The 15,160-nt window shown below is 47.5% G+C and overlaps 2 protein-coding genes across 2 annotated transcripts in view; both read left to right on the plus strand.

Moving 5' to 3' along the window:
• The window catches only part of lama4 (laminin, alpha 4), a 50,159-nt gene extending 41,097 nt beyond the window's left edge, over positions 1–9,062 (plus strand). The window contains exons 35-40 of the mRNA XM_084483952.1: positions 3,504–3,659; positions 4,574–4,727; positions 5,325–5,455; positions 6,031–6,124; positions 6,302–6,421; positions 6,806–9,062. Of these exons, the coding sequence (XP_084340078.1) occupies positions 3,504–3,659; positions 4,574–4,727; positions 5,325–5,455; positions 6,031–6,124; positions 6,302–6,421; positions 6,806–6,951 (801 nt within the window). The 3' untranslated portion in view covers positions 6,952–9,062. The remainder of the gene's footprint in view (positions 1–3,503; positions 3,660–4,573; positions 4,728–5,324; positions 5,456–6,030; positions 6,125–6,301; positions 6,422–6,805) is intronic.
• An 870-nt stretch (positions 9,063–9,932) lies between these two features.
• The window catches only part of tube1 (tubulin, epsilon 1), a 10,769-nt gene continuing 5,541 nt past the window's right edge, over positions 9,933–15,160 (plus strand). The window contains exons 1-8 of the mRNA XM_084484053.1: positions 9,933–10,070; positions 10,279–10,352; positions 10,573–10,625; positions 10,802–10,856; positions 11,159–11,274; positions 12,864–12,985; positions 13,555–13,742; positions 14,192–14,346. Of these exons, the coding sequence (XP_084340179.1) occupies positions 10,046–10,070; positions 10,279–10,352; positions 10,573–10,625; positions 10,802–10,856; positions 11,159–11,274; positions 12,864–12,985; positions 13,555–13,742; positions 14,192–14,346 (788 nt within the window). The 5' untranslated portion in view covers positions 9,933–10,045. The remainder of the gene's footprint in view (positions 10,071–10,278; positions 10,353–10,572; positions 10,626–10,801; positions 10,857–11,158; positions 11,275–12,863; positions 12,986–13,554; positions 13,743–14,191; positions 14,347–15,160) is intronic.

Below are 15,160 nucleotides of genomic sequence, written 5' to 3' on the forward strand. Positions count from 1 at the left end.
AATGCACCTCCTAGGACCTAATGCACCTCCTACTAGGACCTAATGCACCTCCTACTAGGACCTAATGCACCTCCTATAGGACCTAATGCACCTCCTATAGGACCTAATGCACCTCCTATAGGACCTAATGCACCTCCTACTAGGACCTAATGCACCTCCTATAGGACCTAATGCACCTCCTACTAGGACCTAATGCACCTCCTACTAGGACCTAATGCACCTCCTATAGGACCTAATGCACCTCCTACTAGGACCTAATGCACCTCCTATAGGACCTAATGCACCTCCTATAGGACCTAATGCACCTCCTATAGGACCTAATGCACCTCCTACTAGGACCTAATGCACCTCCTACTAGGACCTAATGCACCTCCTACTAGGACCTAATGCACCTCCTATAGGACCTAATGCACCTCCTATAGGACCTAATGCACCTCCTACTAGGACCTAATGCACCTCCTATAGGACCTAATGCACCTCCTATAGGACCTAATGCACCTCCTACTAGGACCTAATGCACCTCCTATAGGACCTAATGCACCTCCTACTAGGACCTAATGCACCTCCTATAGGACCTAATGCACCTCCTATAGGACCTAATGCACCTCCTATAGGACCTAATGCACCTCCTATAGGACCTAATGCACCTCCTATAGGACCTAATGCACCTCCTATAGGACCTAATGCACCTCCTACTAGGACCTAATGCACCTCCTACTAGGACCTAATGCACCTCCTATAGGACCTAATGCACCTCCTACTAGGACCTAATGCACCTCCTATAGGACCTAATGCACCTCCTATAGGACCTAATGCACCTCCTACTAGGACCTAATGCACCTCCTACTAGGACCTAATGCACCTCCTACTAGGACCTAATGCACCTCCTACTAGGACCTAATGCACCTCCTACTAGGACCTAATGCACCTCCTACTAGGACCTAATGCACCTCCTACTAGGACCTAATGCACCTCCTAGGACCTAATGCACCTCCTACTAGGACCTAATGCACCTCCTACTAGGACCTAATGCACCTCCTACTAGGACCTAATGCACCTCCTATAGGACCTAATGCACCTCCTACTAGGACCTAATGCACCTCCTACTAGGACCTAACGCACCTCCTACTAGGACCTAATGCACCTCCTATAGGACCTAATGCACCTCCTATAGGACCTAATGCACCTCCTACTAGGACCTAATGCACCTCCTACTAGGACCTAATGCACCTCCTACCAGGACCTAATGCACCTCCTATAGGACCTAATGCACCTCCTACTAGGACCTAATGCACCTCCTACTAGGACCTAATGCACCTCCTAGGACCTAATGCACCTCCTACTAGGACCTAATGCACCTCCTACTAGGACCTAATGCACCTCCTACTAGGACCTAATGCACCTCCTATAGGACCTAATGCACCTCCTACTAGGACCTAATGCACCTCCTACTAGGACCTAATGCACCTCCTACTAGGACCTAATGCACCTCCTACTAGGACCTAATGCACCTCCTATAGGACCTAATGCACCTCCTATAGGACCTAATGCACCTCCTATAGGACCTAATGCACCTCCTATAGGACCTAATGCACCTCCTATAGGACCTAATGCACCTCCTATAGGACCTAATGCACCTCCTATAGGACCTAATGCACCTCCTACTAGGACCTAATGCACCTCCTACTAGGACCTAATGCACCTCCTACTAGGACCTAATGCACCTCCTACTAGGACCTAATGCACCTCCTACTAGGACCTAATGCACCTCCTATAGGACCTAATGCACCTCCTACTAGGACCTAATGCACCTCCTACCAGGACCTAATGCACCTCCTATAGGACCTAATGCACCTCCTATAGGACCTAATGCACCTCCTATAGGACCTAATGCACCTCCTATAGGACCTAATGCACCTCCTATAGGACCTAATGCACCTCCTACTAGGACCTAATGCACCTCCTACTAGGACCTAATGCACCTCCTATAGGACCTAATGCACCTCCTACTAGGACCTAATGCACCTCCTATAGGACCTAATGCACCTCCTATAGGACCTAAGGCACCTCCTACTAGGACCTAATGCACCTCCTATAGGACCTAGTGCACCTCCTATAGGACCTAATGCACCTCCTATAGGACCTAATGCACCTCCTACTAGGACCTAATGCACCTCCTACTAGGACCTAATGCACCTCCTATAGGACCTAATGCACCTCCTATAGGACCTAATGCACCTCCTATAGGACCTAATGCACCTCCTATAGGACCTAATGCACCTCCTACTAGGACCTAATGCACCTCCTACTAGGACCTAATGCACCTCCTATAGGACCTAATGCACCTCCTACTAGGACCTAATGCACCTCCTACTAGGACCTAATGCACCTCCTATAGGACCTAATGCACCTCCTATAGGACCTAATGCACCTCCTACTAGGACCTAATGCACCTCCTATAGGACCTAATGCACCTCCTATAGGACCTAATGCACCTCCTATAGGACCTAATGCACCTCCTATAGGACCTAATGCACCTCCTATAGGACCTAATGCACCTCCTACTAGGACCTAATGCACCTCCTACTAGGACCTAATGCACCTCCTATAGGACCTAATGCACCTCCTACTAGGACCTAATGCACCTCCTATAGGACCTAATGCACCTCCTATAGGACCTAATGCACCTCCTATAGGACCTAATGCACCTCCTACTAGGACCTAATGCACCTCCTATAGGACCTAATGCACCTCCTATAGGACCTAATGCACCTCCTACTAGGACCTAATGCACCTCCTACTAGGACCTAATGCACCTCCTACTAGGACCTAATGCACCTCCTATAGGACCTAATGCACCTCCTAGGACCTAATGCACCTCCTATAGGACCTAATGCACCTCCTACTAGGACCTAATGCACCTCCTATAGGACCTAATGCACCTCCTATAGGACCTAATGCACCTCCTATAGGACCTAATGCACCTCCTATAGGACCTAATGCACCTCCTATAGGACCTAGTGCACCTCCTACTAGGACCTAATGCACCTCCTACTAGGACCTAAGGCACCTCCTATAGGACCTAATGCACCTCCTACTAGGACCTAATGCACCTCCTATAGGACCTAATGCACCTCCTATAGGACCTAATGCACCTCCTATAGGACGTCTGCCTTCAGTCTGATATAGTCGCGCCGCGCACACTTTACATTCCCTTTCATGTTTAATCAAATCTAATCTTCATTGATTTTAATCTCCAGGTGATATTAATTGATTTTAATCTCCAGGTGATATTAATTGGATGTGATCTCCAGGTGATATTAATTGATTTTAATCTCCAGGTGATATTAATTGGATGTGATCTCCAGGTGATATTAATTGGATGTGATCTCCAGGTGATATTAATTGAATGTGATCTCCAGGTGATATTAATTGGATGTGATCTCCAGGTGATATTAATTGGATGTACTCTCCAGGTGATATTAATTGGATGTGATCTCCAGGTGATCTGTATCCGAGACGGTAGCACGGGTCAGCTGATCATCGATGACCTCACAGGGCAGGAAGAGCGGGCACCTGGGGTCGGCCAATCGTGGCGCGTCCAGAGCCCTCTGTATGTGGGCGGGGCCCCGCCAGGACACGCCCACAAGAATATCCAGGTATGTTTACTTTAAATATACTATATTGTTATAGCAATATAAAAATATATATGTGTATCATCGGTTGTATTAGTGTTATACATATTAATGTGTATATTAATCGTTATATTCTATAGTCTCTCCAGAGCCTCTCTGGGTGTTAATGTTATATATATATTACTGTATTAATCGTTATATTCTATAGTCTCTCCAGAGTCTGTCCGGTTGTGTTAGTGTTATTTACAGTATGTTACTGTATTAATCGTTACATTCTACAGTCTGTCCAGAGTCTGTCCGGTTGTGTTAGTGTTATTTACAGTATGTTACTGTATTAATCGTTATATTCTACAGTCTCTCCAGAGTCTGTCCGGTTGTGTTAGTGTTATTTACAGTATGTTACTGTATTAATCGTTATATTCTACAGTCTCTCCAGAGTCTGTCCGGTTGTGTTAGTGTTATTTACAGTATGTTACTGTATTAATCGTTACATTCTACAGTCTGTCCAGAGTCTGTCCGGTTGTGTTAGTGTTATTTACAGTATGTTACTGTATTAATCGTTATATTCTACAGTCTGTCCAGAGTCTGTCCGGTTGTGTTAGTGTTATTTACAGTATGTTACTGTATTAATCGTTACATTCTACAGTCTGTCCAGAGTCTGTCCGGTTGTGTTAGTGTTATTTACAGTATGTTACTGTATTAATCGTTACATTCTACAGTCTCTCCAGAGTCTGTCCGGTTGTGTTAGTGTTATTTGCAGTATGTTACTGTATTAATCGTTATATTCTACAGTCTGTCCAGAGTCTGTCCGGTTGTGTTAGTGTTATTTACAGTATGTTACTGTATTAATCGTTACATTCTACAGTCTGTCCAGAGTCTGTCCGGTTGTGTTAGTGTTATTTACAGTATGTTACTGTATTAATCGTTACATTCTACAGTCTGTCCAGAGTCTGTCCGGTTGTGTTCGGCGCTTCATGCTGGACGGCCGCCAGCTGTCCTCGGCCTCCGCGACCTTCGGGGCCACGCCCTGCTACGACGGGCCCCGGGAGCCCGGAACCTTCTTCTCCCAGGAGGGGGGGTACATCGCCCTGGGTAACCACGGCAACCCGCCACCCATCCAGTGTCCAGTATATCATCGTTCATAGTGATGTCATAAGTCATAATTATGTCATCGTTCATAATGATGTCATAAGTCATAATTATGTCATCGTTCATAATGATGTCATAAGTCATAATTATGTCATCGTTCATAACGATGTCATAAGTCATAATTATATCATCGTTCATAACGATGTCATAAGTCATAATGATGTCATAAGTCCTAATTATGTCATCGTTCATAATGATGTCATAAGTCATAATTATATCATCGTTCATAGTGATGTCATAAGTCATAATTATGTCATCGTTCATAATGATGTCATAAGTCAATTATATCATCGTTCATAATGATGTCATAAGTCATAATTATATCATCGTTCATAGTGATGTCATAAGTCATAATTATGACATCGTTATGAACGATGTCATGGTTCCCAGTGACTCAGAGGACAGGGGGTAACATCTGTTCAGCCCCTCCTCCCCTGCTGGGAGAGGGGGGGGGGGTCAGCAGGAGTTGAAGTGTAGGCCGGGCTCCTGGCAGCAGCTGAGGTCTCATGTTTCCCCCCCCCCTCTCCCCCCCCCCCCCAGACGAGACGGCCGTGCTGGGCCGGCGCCTGGAGCTCTCCCTGGAGGTGCGCCCCCGTGTGGCCACCGGGGTGCTGGTGCACATCCAGGCGGCCGAGGAGGAGTACATGACCGTCTACCTCCACCACGGAGCCGTGAGTACCCGCCGGACCGCCTCCCCTCCTGGGGGGGTGATGTAACCTGCTGGTGTAACGTGCTGGTGTAACGTGCTGGTGTAACCTGCTGGTGTAACCTGCTGGTGTAACGTGCTGGTGTAACGTGCTGGTGTAACGTGCTGGTGTAACGTGCTGGTGTAACCTGCTGATGTAACCTGCTGATGTAACCTGCTGGTGTAACGTACCAGTGTAACCTGCTGGTGTAACCTGCTGGTGTAACCTGCTGGTGTAACGTGCTGGTGTAACCTGCTGGTGTAACCTGCTGGTGTAACCTGCTGGTGTAACGTGCTGGTGTAACGTACCAGTGTAACGTGCTGGTGTAACCTGCTGGTGTAACGTGCTGATGTAACCTGCTGGTGTAACGTACCAGTGTAACGTGCTGGTGTAACCTGCTGGTGTAACCTGCTGGTGTAACGTGCTGGTGTAACGTACCAGTGTAACCTGCTGGTGTAACCTGCTGGTGTAACGTGCTGGTGTAACGTACCAGTGTAACGTGCTGGTGTAACGTACCAGTGTAACCTGCTGGTGTAACCCGCTGGTGGCTGGGTGTGCAGGTGGTGGTCCTGGTGAACGTGGGGGTCCGTCAGTTCCTGACAGAAGTGGCTCCGCGTGGCGGGCTGTGCACCGGGGCCTGGCACCGCATCACCGGTGAGTTATGTTGTCATGGTGACGCGCGGTGTGTTTGGGTTGCTGTAGTGACGAGAGGTGTGTTTGGTTGTCATGGTGACGCGCGGTGTGTTTGGGTTGCTGTAGTGACGAGAGGTGTGTTTGGTTGTCATGGTGATGTGTGGTCGTGGTGGTGACGCGCGGCGCGTCTGTTCCCAGTGATCCGCGATGCCAACGTGGTCCAGCTGGACGTGGACTCCGAGGTGGACCACACCGTGGGGCCGCTGAACCTCGTCGCCATGGAGACGGAATCCCCCGTGTTCATCGGGGGGGCGCCGGGTGAGAGACAATACCTTTTATTAACGAGAGAGAGAGAGAGAGAGAGAGAGAGGGGGAGAGAGAGAGAGAGAGAGAGAGAGAGAGAGAGAGAGAGAGAGAATATGGATGATGAGTGATGAGGTTGTGATGATGTCATAGTGAGGTTGTGATGATGTCAGAGTGGTGATGATGTCATAGTGAGGTTGCGATGATGTCATAGTGATGTCGTGATGATGATGAGGTCGTGATGATGTCAGAGTGGTGATGATGTCAGAATGGTGATGATGTCAGAGTGAGGTCGTGATGATGTCAGAGTGGTGATGATGTAGTGATGATGTCAGAGTGGTGATGATGTAGTGATGATGTCAGAGTGGTGATGGCGGTTGTGTCTGTCTGCCCCTGCAGAGGACCTGGTCCCGGAGGGCGTGGCCACCCGGCGGCCCTACGCGGGCTGCATGAGGGGCCTGTCCGTCAACGGCGGCCCCGTCAGCTTCACCAAGGCGGCGCTGGTCAGCGGCGCCGTGGCCGTCGGCAGCTGCCCCACCGCCTAGGACTTCCTGTCCCGTGGCGCCCCCCCCCTCTGCACTTCCTGCTCAATCCATTACACTTCGCTACACCTCCTCTCCACTTCCTGTTCAGTCTTATAGTCACTTCCGCTACACCTCCTCTCCACTTCCTGTTCAGTCTTATAGTCACTTCCTCTACACCTCCTCTCCACTTCCTGTTCAGTCTTATAGTCACTTCCTCTAGACCTCCTCTCCACGTCCTGTTCAGTCTTATAGTCACTTCCTCTAGACCTCCTCTCCACGTCCTGTTCAGTCTTATAGTCACTTCCTCTAGACCTCCTCTCCACTTCCTGTTCAGTTCCTTATAGTCACTTCCTCTAGACCTCCTCTCCACTTCCTGTTCAGTCTTATAGTCACTTCCTCTAGACCTCCTCTCCACTTCCTGTTCAGTCTTATAGTACTTCCTCTAGACCTCCTCTCCACTTCCTGTTCAGTCTTATGCCGCCTTCAAAACAGCTCGGAGGTTTGGAAGCTCTTTCGTGTCTTTACGTAAACCTTCCCTTCTTCCGAAAGAAGAGAGTGTTCAGGAAACGCCCCTCAGAGGTTCGTAGGCTACGACACAAAACCGCAGAAACAGATCGTTCTTCAGACTAGACTTCATAACAACTACGAGTACGGACGCCCACAGGGGCCTCTCTGCTCTTCTCTGCTGAATCAGATGAATCCGTTATTAGTAGAACTGCTTGCGATGGTTGAACACGAGCGAGAATTGATCAGGGGGGTTGTTTATAATTGTAAGCTATAATGTATCGTAATGCAAACGTTAGAAGGGGTGTTAAGGCAAGGCAAGGCAACTTTATTTATATAGCACTTTTCATACACAAGGCAGACTCAAAGTGCTTCACATATAAACATTGTCATACAATAAAAGAAAATAATAGATAAGTAAAAAGTAAAATAGATAGAAAATAAAGGCAAAGTTTAAAAAAAACATTTTAGAAAGGCAGAGTTTAAAAAATGCATTTTAGAAAGTGAGAAAATAAAGGCAAAGTTACTAATAAAATTTAAAAATAGAAGCGTTGTAGATTTAAGATTTAGCAGAAAGCTAAAGCAAACATAAAAGTCTTCAGTCTTGTTTTAAAAGCTGTCAGAGTTGGGGCAAGTCTTAAATCCTCAGGGAGTTTATTCCAGCTATTTGTTGCATAGTAACTAAATCCTGACTCTGGGGATAATTAACAGATTGGTCTCAGACCCTAAGCTAACCCTTAACTCGCCTGTTAACGCTCGCTGCAGGTTCACCTTAGTCTATCAGTGAAAGGGGCCGCCGTCGTTGTGGCGTGATCTCGGAGCACTCGGGTTTCTTAACTCCCGCACGAAACCCGCGAGCGGAAAAACTCCGACCCAGCCAGCAGATTGTTCAAAGCACTTTCCTCCGAGCTTAAGGTCCGAACCTCCGAAACTACCGGAAACTTCGAGCATTTTTGAAGGTGGCGTTATAGTACTTATGTCAGAGTGATGTCAGAGTGACGAGGAGTGATGATGTCAGAGTGATGTCATGGTGATGTTATGGTGATGTCATGAGGCCCTTTCTACACCCTTGTTTGTGTTTACTTGTTTGTTGTTTTTCAAACGGGGCGTGTCTCACAGCAACAGAATCCCATCAGAAGAATGTTTTACCATCAGAGAGACGAGAACCGGTGTCACAATAGATTTAGTATTAATGTGGACTTAGTCTTACCCACCCAGAGGAGATCACAGATGTGTGATGGGGAACTCATCCCAGATGCGGAACTCACCCCAGACGTGGAACTCACCCCAGACGTGGAACTCATCCCAGATGTGTGATGAGGAACTCATCCCAGATGTGGAACTCATCCCAGATGTGTGATGTAGAACTCATCCCAGATGTGGAACTCATCCCAGATGTGTGATGTAGAACTCATCCCAGATGTGGAACTCATCCCAGATGTGTGATGTAGAACTCATCCCAGATGTAGAACTCATCCCAGATGTGGAACTCACCCCAGATGTGGAACTCATCCCAGATGTGTGATGCTGAACTCATCCCAGATGTAGAACGTAAATACACATTAATTTGTACACAGCTGTGTTTTTTCCATTCTTTTTCTACTGCGTTCCCCGATGAATAAATCAACTTTTACACTCTCTTGTTGGATTGCATTTGATTTATTTCTGACTAAATGTTCCAGATAATATATTCCATTATGCATGGTAAGGGTTAGCTCATCATGTCATAGTGTGGTACTTTTTTATCTGGGAGACATCAAAATCATAAAAGCCAGATTCCATTGGATGTCTGACTACATTATGCCCAGTTAAGATTCCCTTCTTAATGCAGATACCAATCGTTCTAAATGTCCTACAGCTCTTATGACATTTTTAAACATTGAGAGGTATGCTAATATTTATCTTAACTAATCTTACCTTGTTTATTTTGTATGTATAAATAGATTTGTCTATATAAAATACCCCATGAATGTGAAAACCAGACCAGTAGCACATAATGGGCCAGAATATGGAAGTACAAGCATAGTAGAAGCGATCCCACTCAGGATGGAGATGTATAAAGGATGTATAAAACTATGGAAATAAATATTTATACTACTATGGAAACATCATATATTAATATAACTATGGAAATAAATATTTATACAACTATGGAAACACCAGATATTAATAACTATGGAAATAAATATTCATACTATGGATACACCAGACTCCAGACGCAACTATTAAACAGCTAAACAGCTCCCCCTGCTGGGGACAGAAGACCGTGAGGAGAAAAAGAGTCATGACAGAGTTGGACATTTCTTTCATTTATTATATTGGGAGCATGGTTCTTAGACAATGTTTAAAGAATTTTAATTATGAACAGTTAATTATTTAATGAATACAACGTGAGTAACACTGTAAACACAACACTTCATTCACGGTGTCTACTCGGTCGGTTTGGTTTCTATGGATACCGAATCACTCGTCGTCATCAACGCGCGACCAATCAGAGGCGGGGAACTCAAAGCTGAAGTCTGTCTGAAGCCTCGTTTGTAAACAAGTGATAGTAATTATAACTTAGATAAACTAAAAACGTACGATTTAACAGCTTATATTAACGACCAACATGACGCAGTCCGTAGTCGTGCAGGGTGAGTAGTGCGAGGTTCATGAAATATTCATAAAGCCAGCGGCGGTTACCGTCATGGAAACAGTCGACAGTTTGTTAACACAACGACTGGGTCAAACTACCTGTATATACTGTACATTTTATCAGTGTGTGTGTGTGTGTGTGTGTGTGTGTGTGTGTGTGTGTGTGTGTGTGTGTGTGTGTGTGTGTGTGTGTGTGTGTGTGTGTAGTCGGCCAGTGTGGTAACCAGGTTGGGTGTCGGTTCTGGGACTTGGCGCTCAGAGAACATGCACACGTCAACAAGGTGAGTTTTGTGTGTGTGTGTGTGTGTGTGTGTGTGTGTGTGTGTGTGTGTGTGTGTGTGTGTGTGTGTGTGTGTGTGTGTGTGTGTGTGTGTGTGTGTGTGTGTGTGTGATATTTAAATGATTCCTAATCCTATATATATATCTAAGTATATGTCTTTCTCTCTCTCTCTCTCTCTCTCTCGCTCTCTCTCTCTCTCTCTCTCTCTCTCTCTCCTCTAGAAAGGAGTATATGATGAGGCTCTGGGTAGTTTTTTCCGGAACGTGGACTCAAGGTACTGCCGACCTCGGGTTCAGGGGTCAACCCCGTATCCTAGCTACCAACAGCTTGACCTCTAGTCCTGGGTAGGGGTCAGGGGTCAACCTGTATCCTAGCTACCAACAGCCTTACCTCCAGTCCTGTGTCGGGGTCTGAGGTTAAGGGTCACCTTGTGTTCTTTCCTCACGACAGGGGTGCAGGAACCTGTGACATCGTGGGCGGGAGAATCCAGCAGCTCAAAGCGCGGGTAAATTTAGATTTATTCAGAAGTAACGGAAGGTTAGCGATTCATAATAAGGCCTGGACATTTTCATTGTTGTGTGCGTAGTGCCTGGCATTAACATGACGTTAGTGTTTCCATTACTGGTCGTCCACTAGGCGGTGCTGGTGGCTCAGTGTAGTTCTCTGGTCGTCCACTAGGCGGTGCTGGTGGCTCAGTGGTGTAGTTCTCTGGTCGTCCACTAGGCGGTGCTGGTGGCTCAGTGTAGTTCTCTGGTCGTCCACTAGGCGGTGCTGGTGGCTCAGTGTAGTTCTCTGGTCGTCCACTAGGCGGTGCTGGTGGACATGGAGGAGGGCGTGGTCGCCCAGATTGTGCAGGGTCCGCTGAGGGACCTGTTTGACACCACGCAGCTCCTGACCGACGTGTCGGGCTCCGGGAACAACTGGTAACCCTACATCTATAGGACTACATCCTACTGGGTCATAAACATCTTTAACCCTACATCTATAGGACTACATCCTACTGGGTCATAAACATCTTTAACCCTACATCTATAGGACTACATCCTACTGGGTCATAAACATCTTTAACCCTACATCTATAGGACTACATCCTACTGGGTCATAAACATCTCTAACTCTACATCTATAGGACTACATCCTACTCCGTCGTAAACATCTTTAACCCTACATCTATAGGACTACATCCTACTGGGTCGTAAACATCTCTAACCCTACATCTATAGGACTACATCCTACTCCGTCGTAAACATCTTTAACCCTACATCTATAGGACTACATCCTACTGGGTCATAAACATCTTTAACCCTACATCTATAGGACTACATCCTACTGGGTCATAAACATCTTTAACCCTACATCTATAGGACTACATCCTACTGGGTCATAAACATCTTTAACCCTACATCTATAGGACTACATCCTACTGGGTCATAAACATCTCTAACTCTACATCTATAGGACTACATCCTACTCCGTCGTAAACATCTTTAACCCTACATCTATAGGACTACATCCTACTGGGTCGTAAACATCTCTAACCCTACATCTATAGGACTACATCCTACTCCGTCGTAAACATCTTTAACCCTACATCTATAGGACTACATCCTACTGGGTCGTAAACATCTCTAACCCTACATCTATAGGACTACATCCTACTGGGTCGTAAACATCTTTAACCCTACATCTATAGGACTACATCCTACTGGGTCGTAAACATCTCTAACCCTACATCTATAGGACTACATCCTACTGGGTCGTAAACATCTTTAACCCTACATCTATAGGACTACATCCTACTGGGTCATAAACATCTTTAACCCTACATCTATAGGACTACATCCTACTGGGTCATAAACATCTCTAACTCTACATCTATAGGACTACATCCTACTCCGTCGTAAACATCTTTAACCCTACATCTATAGGACTACATCCTACTGGGTCGTAAACATCTTTAACCCTACATCTATAGGACTACATCCTACTGGGTCATAAACATCTTTAACCCTACATCTATAGGACTACATCCTACTGGGTCATAAACATCTCTAACTCTACATCTATAGGACTACATCCTACTCCGTCGTAAACATCTTTAACCCTACATCTATAGGACTACATCCTACTGGGTCGTAAACATCTCTAACCCTTCATCTATAGGACTACATCCTACTGGGTCGTAAACATCTTTAACCCTACATCTATAGGACTACATCCTACTGGGTCGTAAACATCTTTAACCCTACATCTATAGGACTACATCTTACTGGGTCATAAACATCTCTAACCCTACATCTATAGGACTACATCTTACTGGGTCATAAACATCTCTAATGATCATGTTCTAACTAAACCCCCTATCAACCCCCTAGAAGGACCTAGCAACCACTTATAACACCATACAACCAGCTAGAACACCCTAGCAACCACCCAGAATACCATAGCAACCACGTAGAACACGGTTTCTAGTCGTCTCATGTGATTGGCTGCTCTTGTCTGCGCGTCCTAGGGCGGTGGGTCACATGACGTATGGCTCGGCCTATCGGGAGCAGATCGTGGACAAGGTCCGCAGGGCAGCGGAGCACTGTGACTGCCTCCAGTGCTTCTTCCTCATCCACTCCATGGGCGGAGGTGGGAACCCTAACCCTAACCCTGACCCTAACCCTAACCCTCACACCCCTAACCCCCTAACCCTGAACCCCTAACCCTAACCTCCTGACCCCCTAACCCTAACCCCCTAACCCTGACCCCCTAACCCTAACCCTAACCCCCTAACCCTAACCCCATAACCCTAACCCCCTAACCCTAACCCTAACCCCCTAACCCTGACCCCCTAACCCTAACCCTCACACCCCTAACCCTGACCCCCTAACCCCCTAACCATAACCTTTTACCCCCCTCACCCTCACCCTAACCCTTACCCACCTGCTAACTCTAACCCTCCTAACCCTAACCTCCTAATGTACCCCAAAACCATAAGCCCCTAACCTCTGACCTCTGACCCTGAGTTAAGCCCCTAACCTCTGACCTCTGACCCTGAGTTAAGCCCCTAACCTCTGACCCTGAGTTAAGCCCCTAACCTCTGACCTCTGACCCTGAGTTAAGCCCCTAACCTCTGACCCTGAGTTAAGCCCCTAACCTCTGACCTCTGACCCCTGGCCCTGTGTCAGCTGCCTGACCCCTGACCCTGTGACCCCCAGGCACGGGCTCCGGGCTGGGGACCCGGGTCCTGGGGCTGCTGGAGGAGGAGTTCCCGGAGGTGTGTCGGATCGTCACCTCGGTGTACCCCTCTGACGAGGACGACGTCGTCACCTCGCCCTACAACAGCGTGCTCGCCATGAGGGAGCTCACGGAGCACGCCGACTGTGTGCTGCCCGTGGAGAACCAGGTAGGAGGCCCCGCAGGCCTCACCTGGTGACTCACCTGGTGACTCACCTGGTGACTCGCCTGGTGACTCGCCTGGTGACTCACCTGTAGTACCTCACCTGGTGACTCACCTGTAGTACCTCACCTGGTGACTCGCCTGGTGACTCACCTGGTGACTCACCTGTAGTACCTCACCTGGTGACTCACCTGTAGTAACTCACCTGGTGTGTAGTAGTAACTCACCTGGTAACTCACCTGTAGTTAGTACCTCACCTGGTTATTTACCTGTAGTAACTCACCTGGTAACTCACCTGTAGTTAGTACCTCACCTGGTTATTTACCTGTAGTAACTCACCTGGTGTATACACCACTAAGTAAGAGACTGGGACTGGTAACTGGTCTAGAGCTCATAGTAGTTCAGAGAGGCTCTGGGACTGGCTGTGACTGCGGGGTGTGTTCTGTGTTCTCCAGTCTCTGGTGGACATCCTGACCGGGGTCCGGCTCCTGTCCCGCGGCCCGGGTCCCGGGGTGAAGACAGACCTCACCTCCAACCCGGGAGGAGGACCAGAGAAACCCTTCGACAGCATGAACAACATCATAGCCAACCTGCTGCTCAGCCTCACCAGGTAACTCACCCACAGGACTAACCCCACACGACTAACCCCACAGGACTAACACAACTAACCCCACAGGACTAACCCCACAGGACTAACAGGACTAACACAACTAACCCCACAGGACTAACAGGACTAACCCCACAGGACTAACAGGACTAACCCCACAGGACTAACACAACTAACCCCACAGGACTAACCCCTCACGACTAACCCCACAGGACTAACACAACTAACCCCACAGGACTAACCCCACAGGACTAACACAACTAACCCCACACAACTCACACAACTAACCCCACAGGACTAACACAACTAACCCCACACAACTCACACAACTAACCCCACAGGACTAACCCCACACAACTAACCCCACAGGACTAACACAACTAACCCCACAGGACTAACCCCACACGACTAACCCCACAGGACTAACACAACTAACCCCACAGGACTAACACAACTAACCCCACAGGACTAACACAACTAACCCCACAGGACTAACCCCACAGGACTAACACAACTAACCCCACACAACTCACACAACTAACCCCACAGGACTAACACAACTAACCCCACAGGACTAACCCCACAGGACTAACACAACTAACCCCACAGGACTCACACAACTAACCCCACAGGACTAACACAACTAACCCCACACAACTCACACAACTAACCCCACAGGACTAACCCCACACAACTAACCCCACAGGACTAACACAACTAACCCCACAGGACTAACCCCACAGGACTAACACAACTAACCCCACACAACTCACACAACTAACCCCACAGGACTAACACAACTAACCCCACAGGACTA

Source organism: Micromesistius poutassou (genome assembly GCF_964030765.1).
Source record: "Micromesistius poutassou genome assembly, chromosome: 19".
Taxonomy (NCBI): domain Eukaryota; kingdom Metazoa; phylum Chordata; class Actinopteri; order Gadiformes; family Gadidae; genus Micromesistius; species Micromesistius poutassou.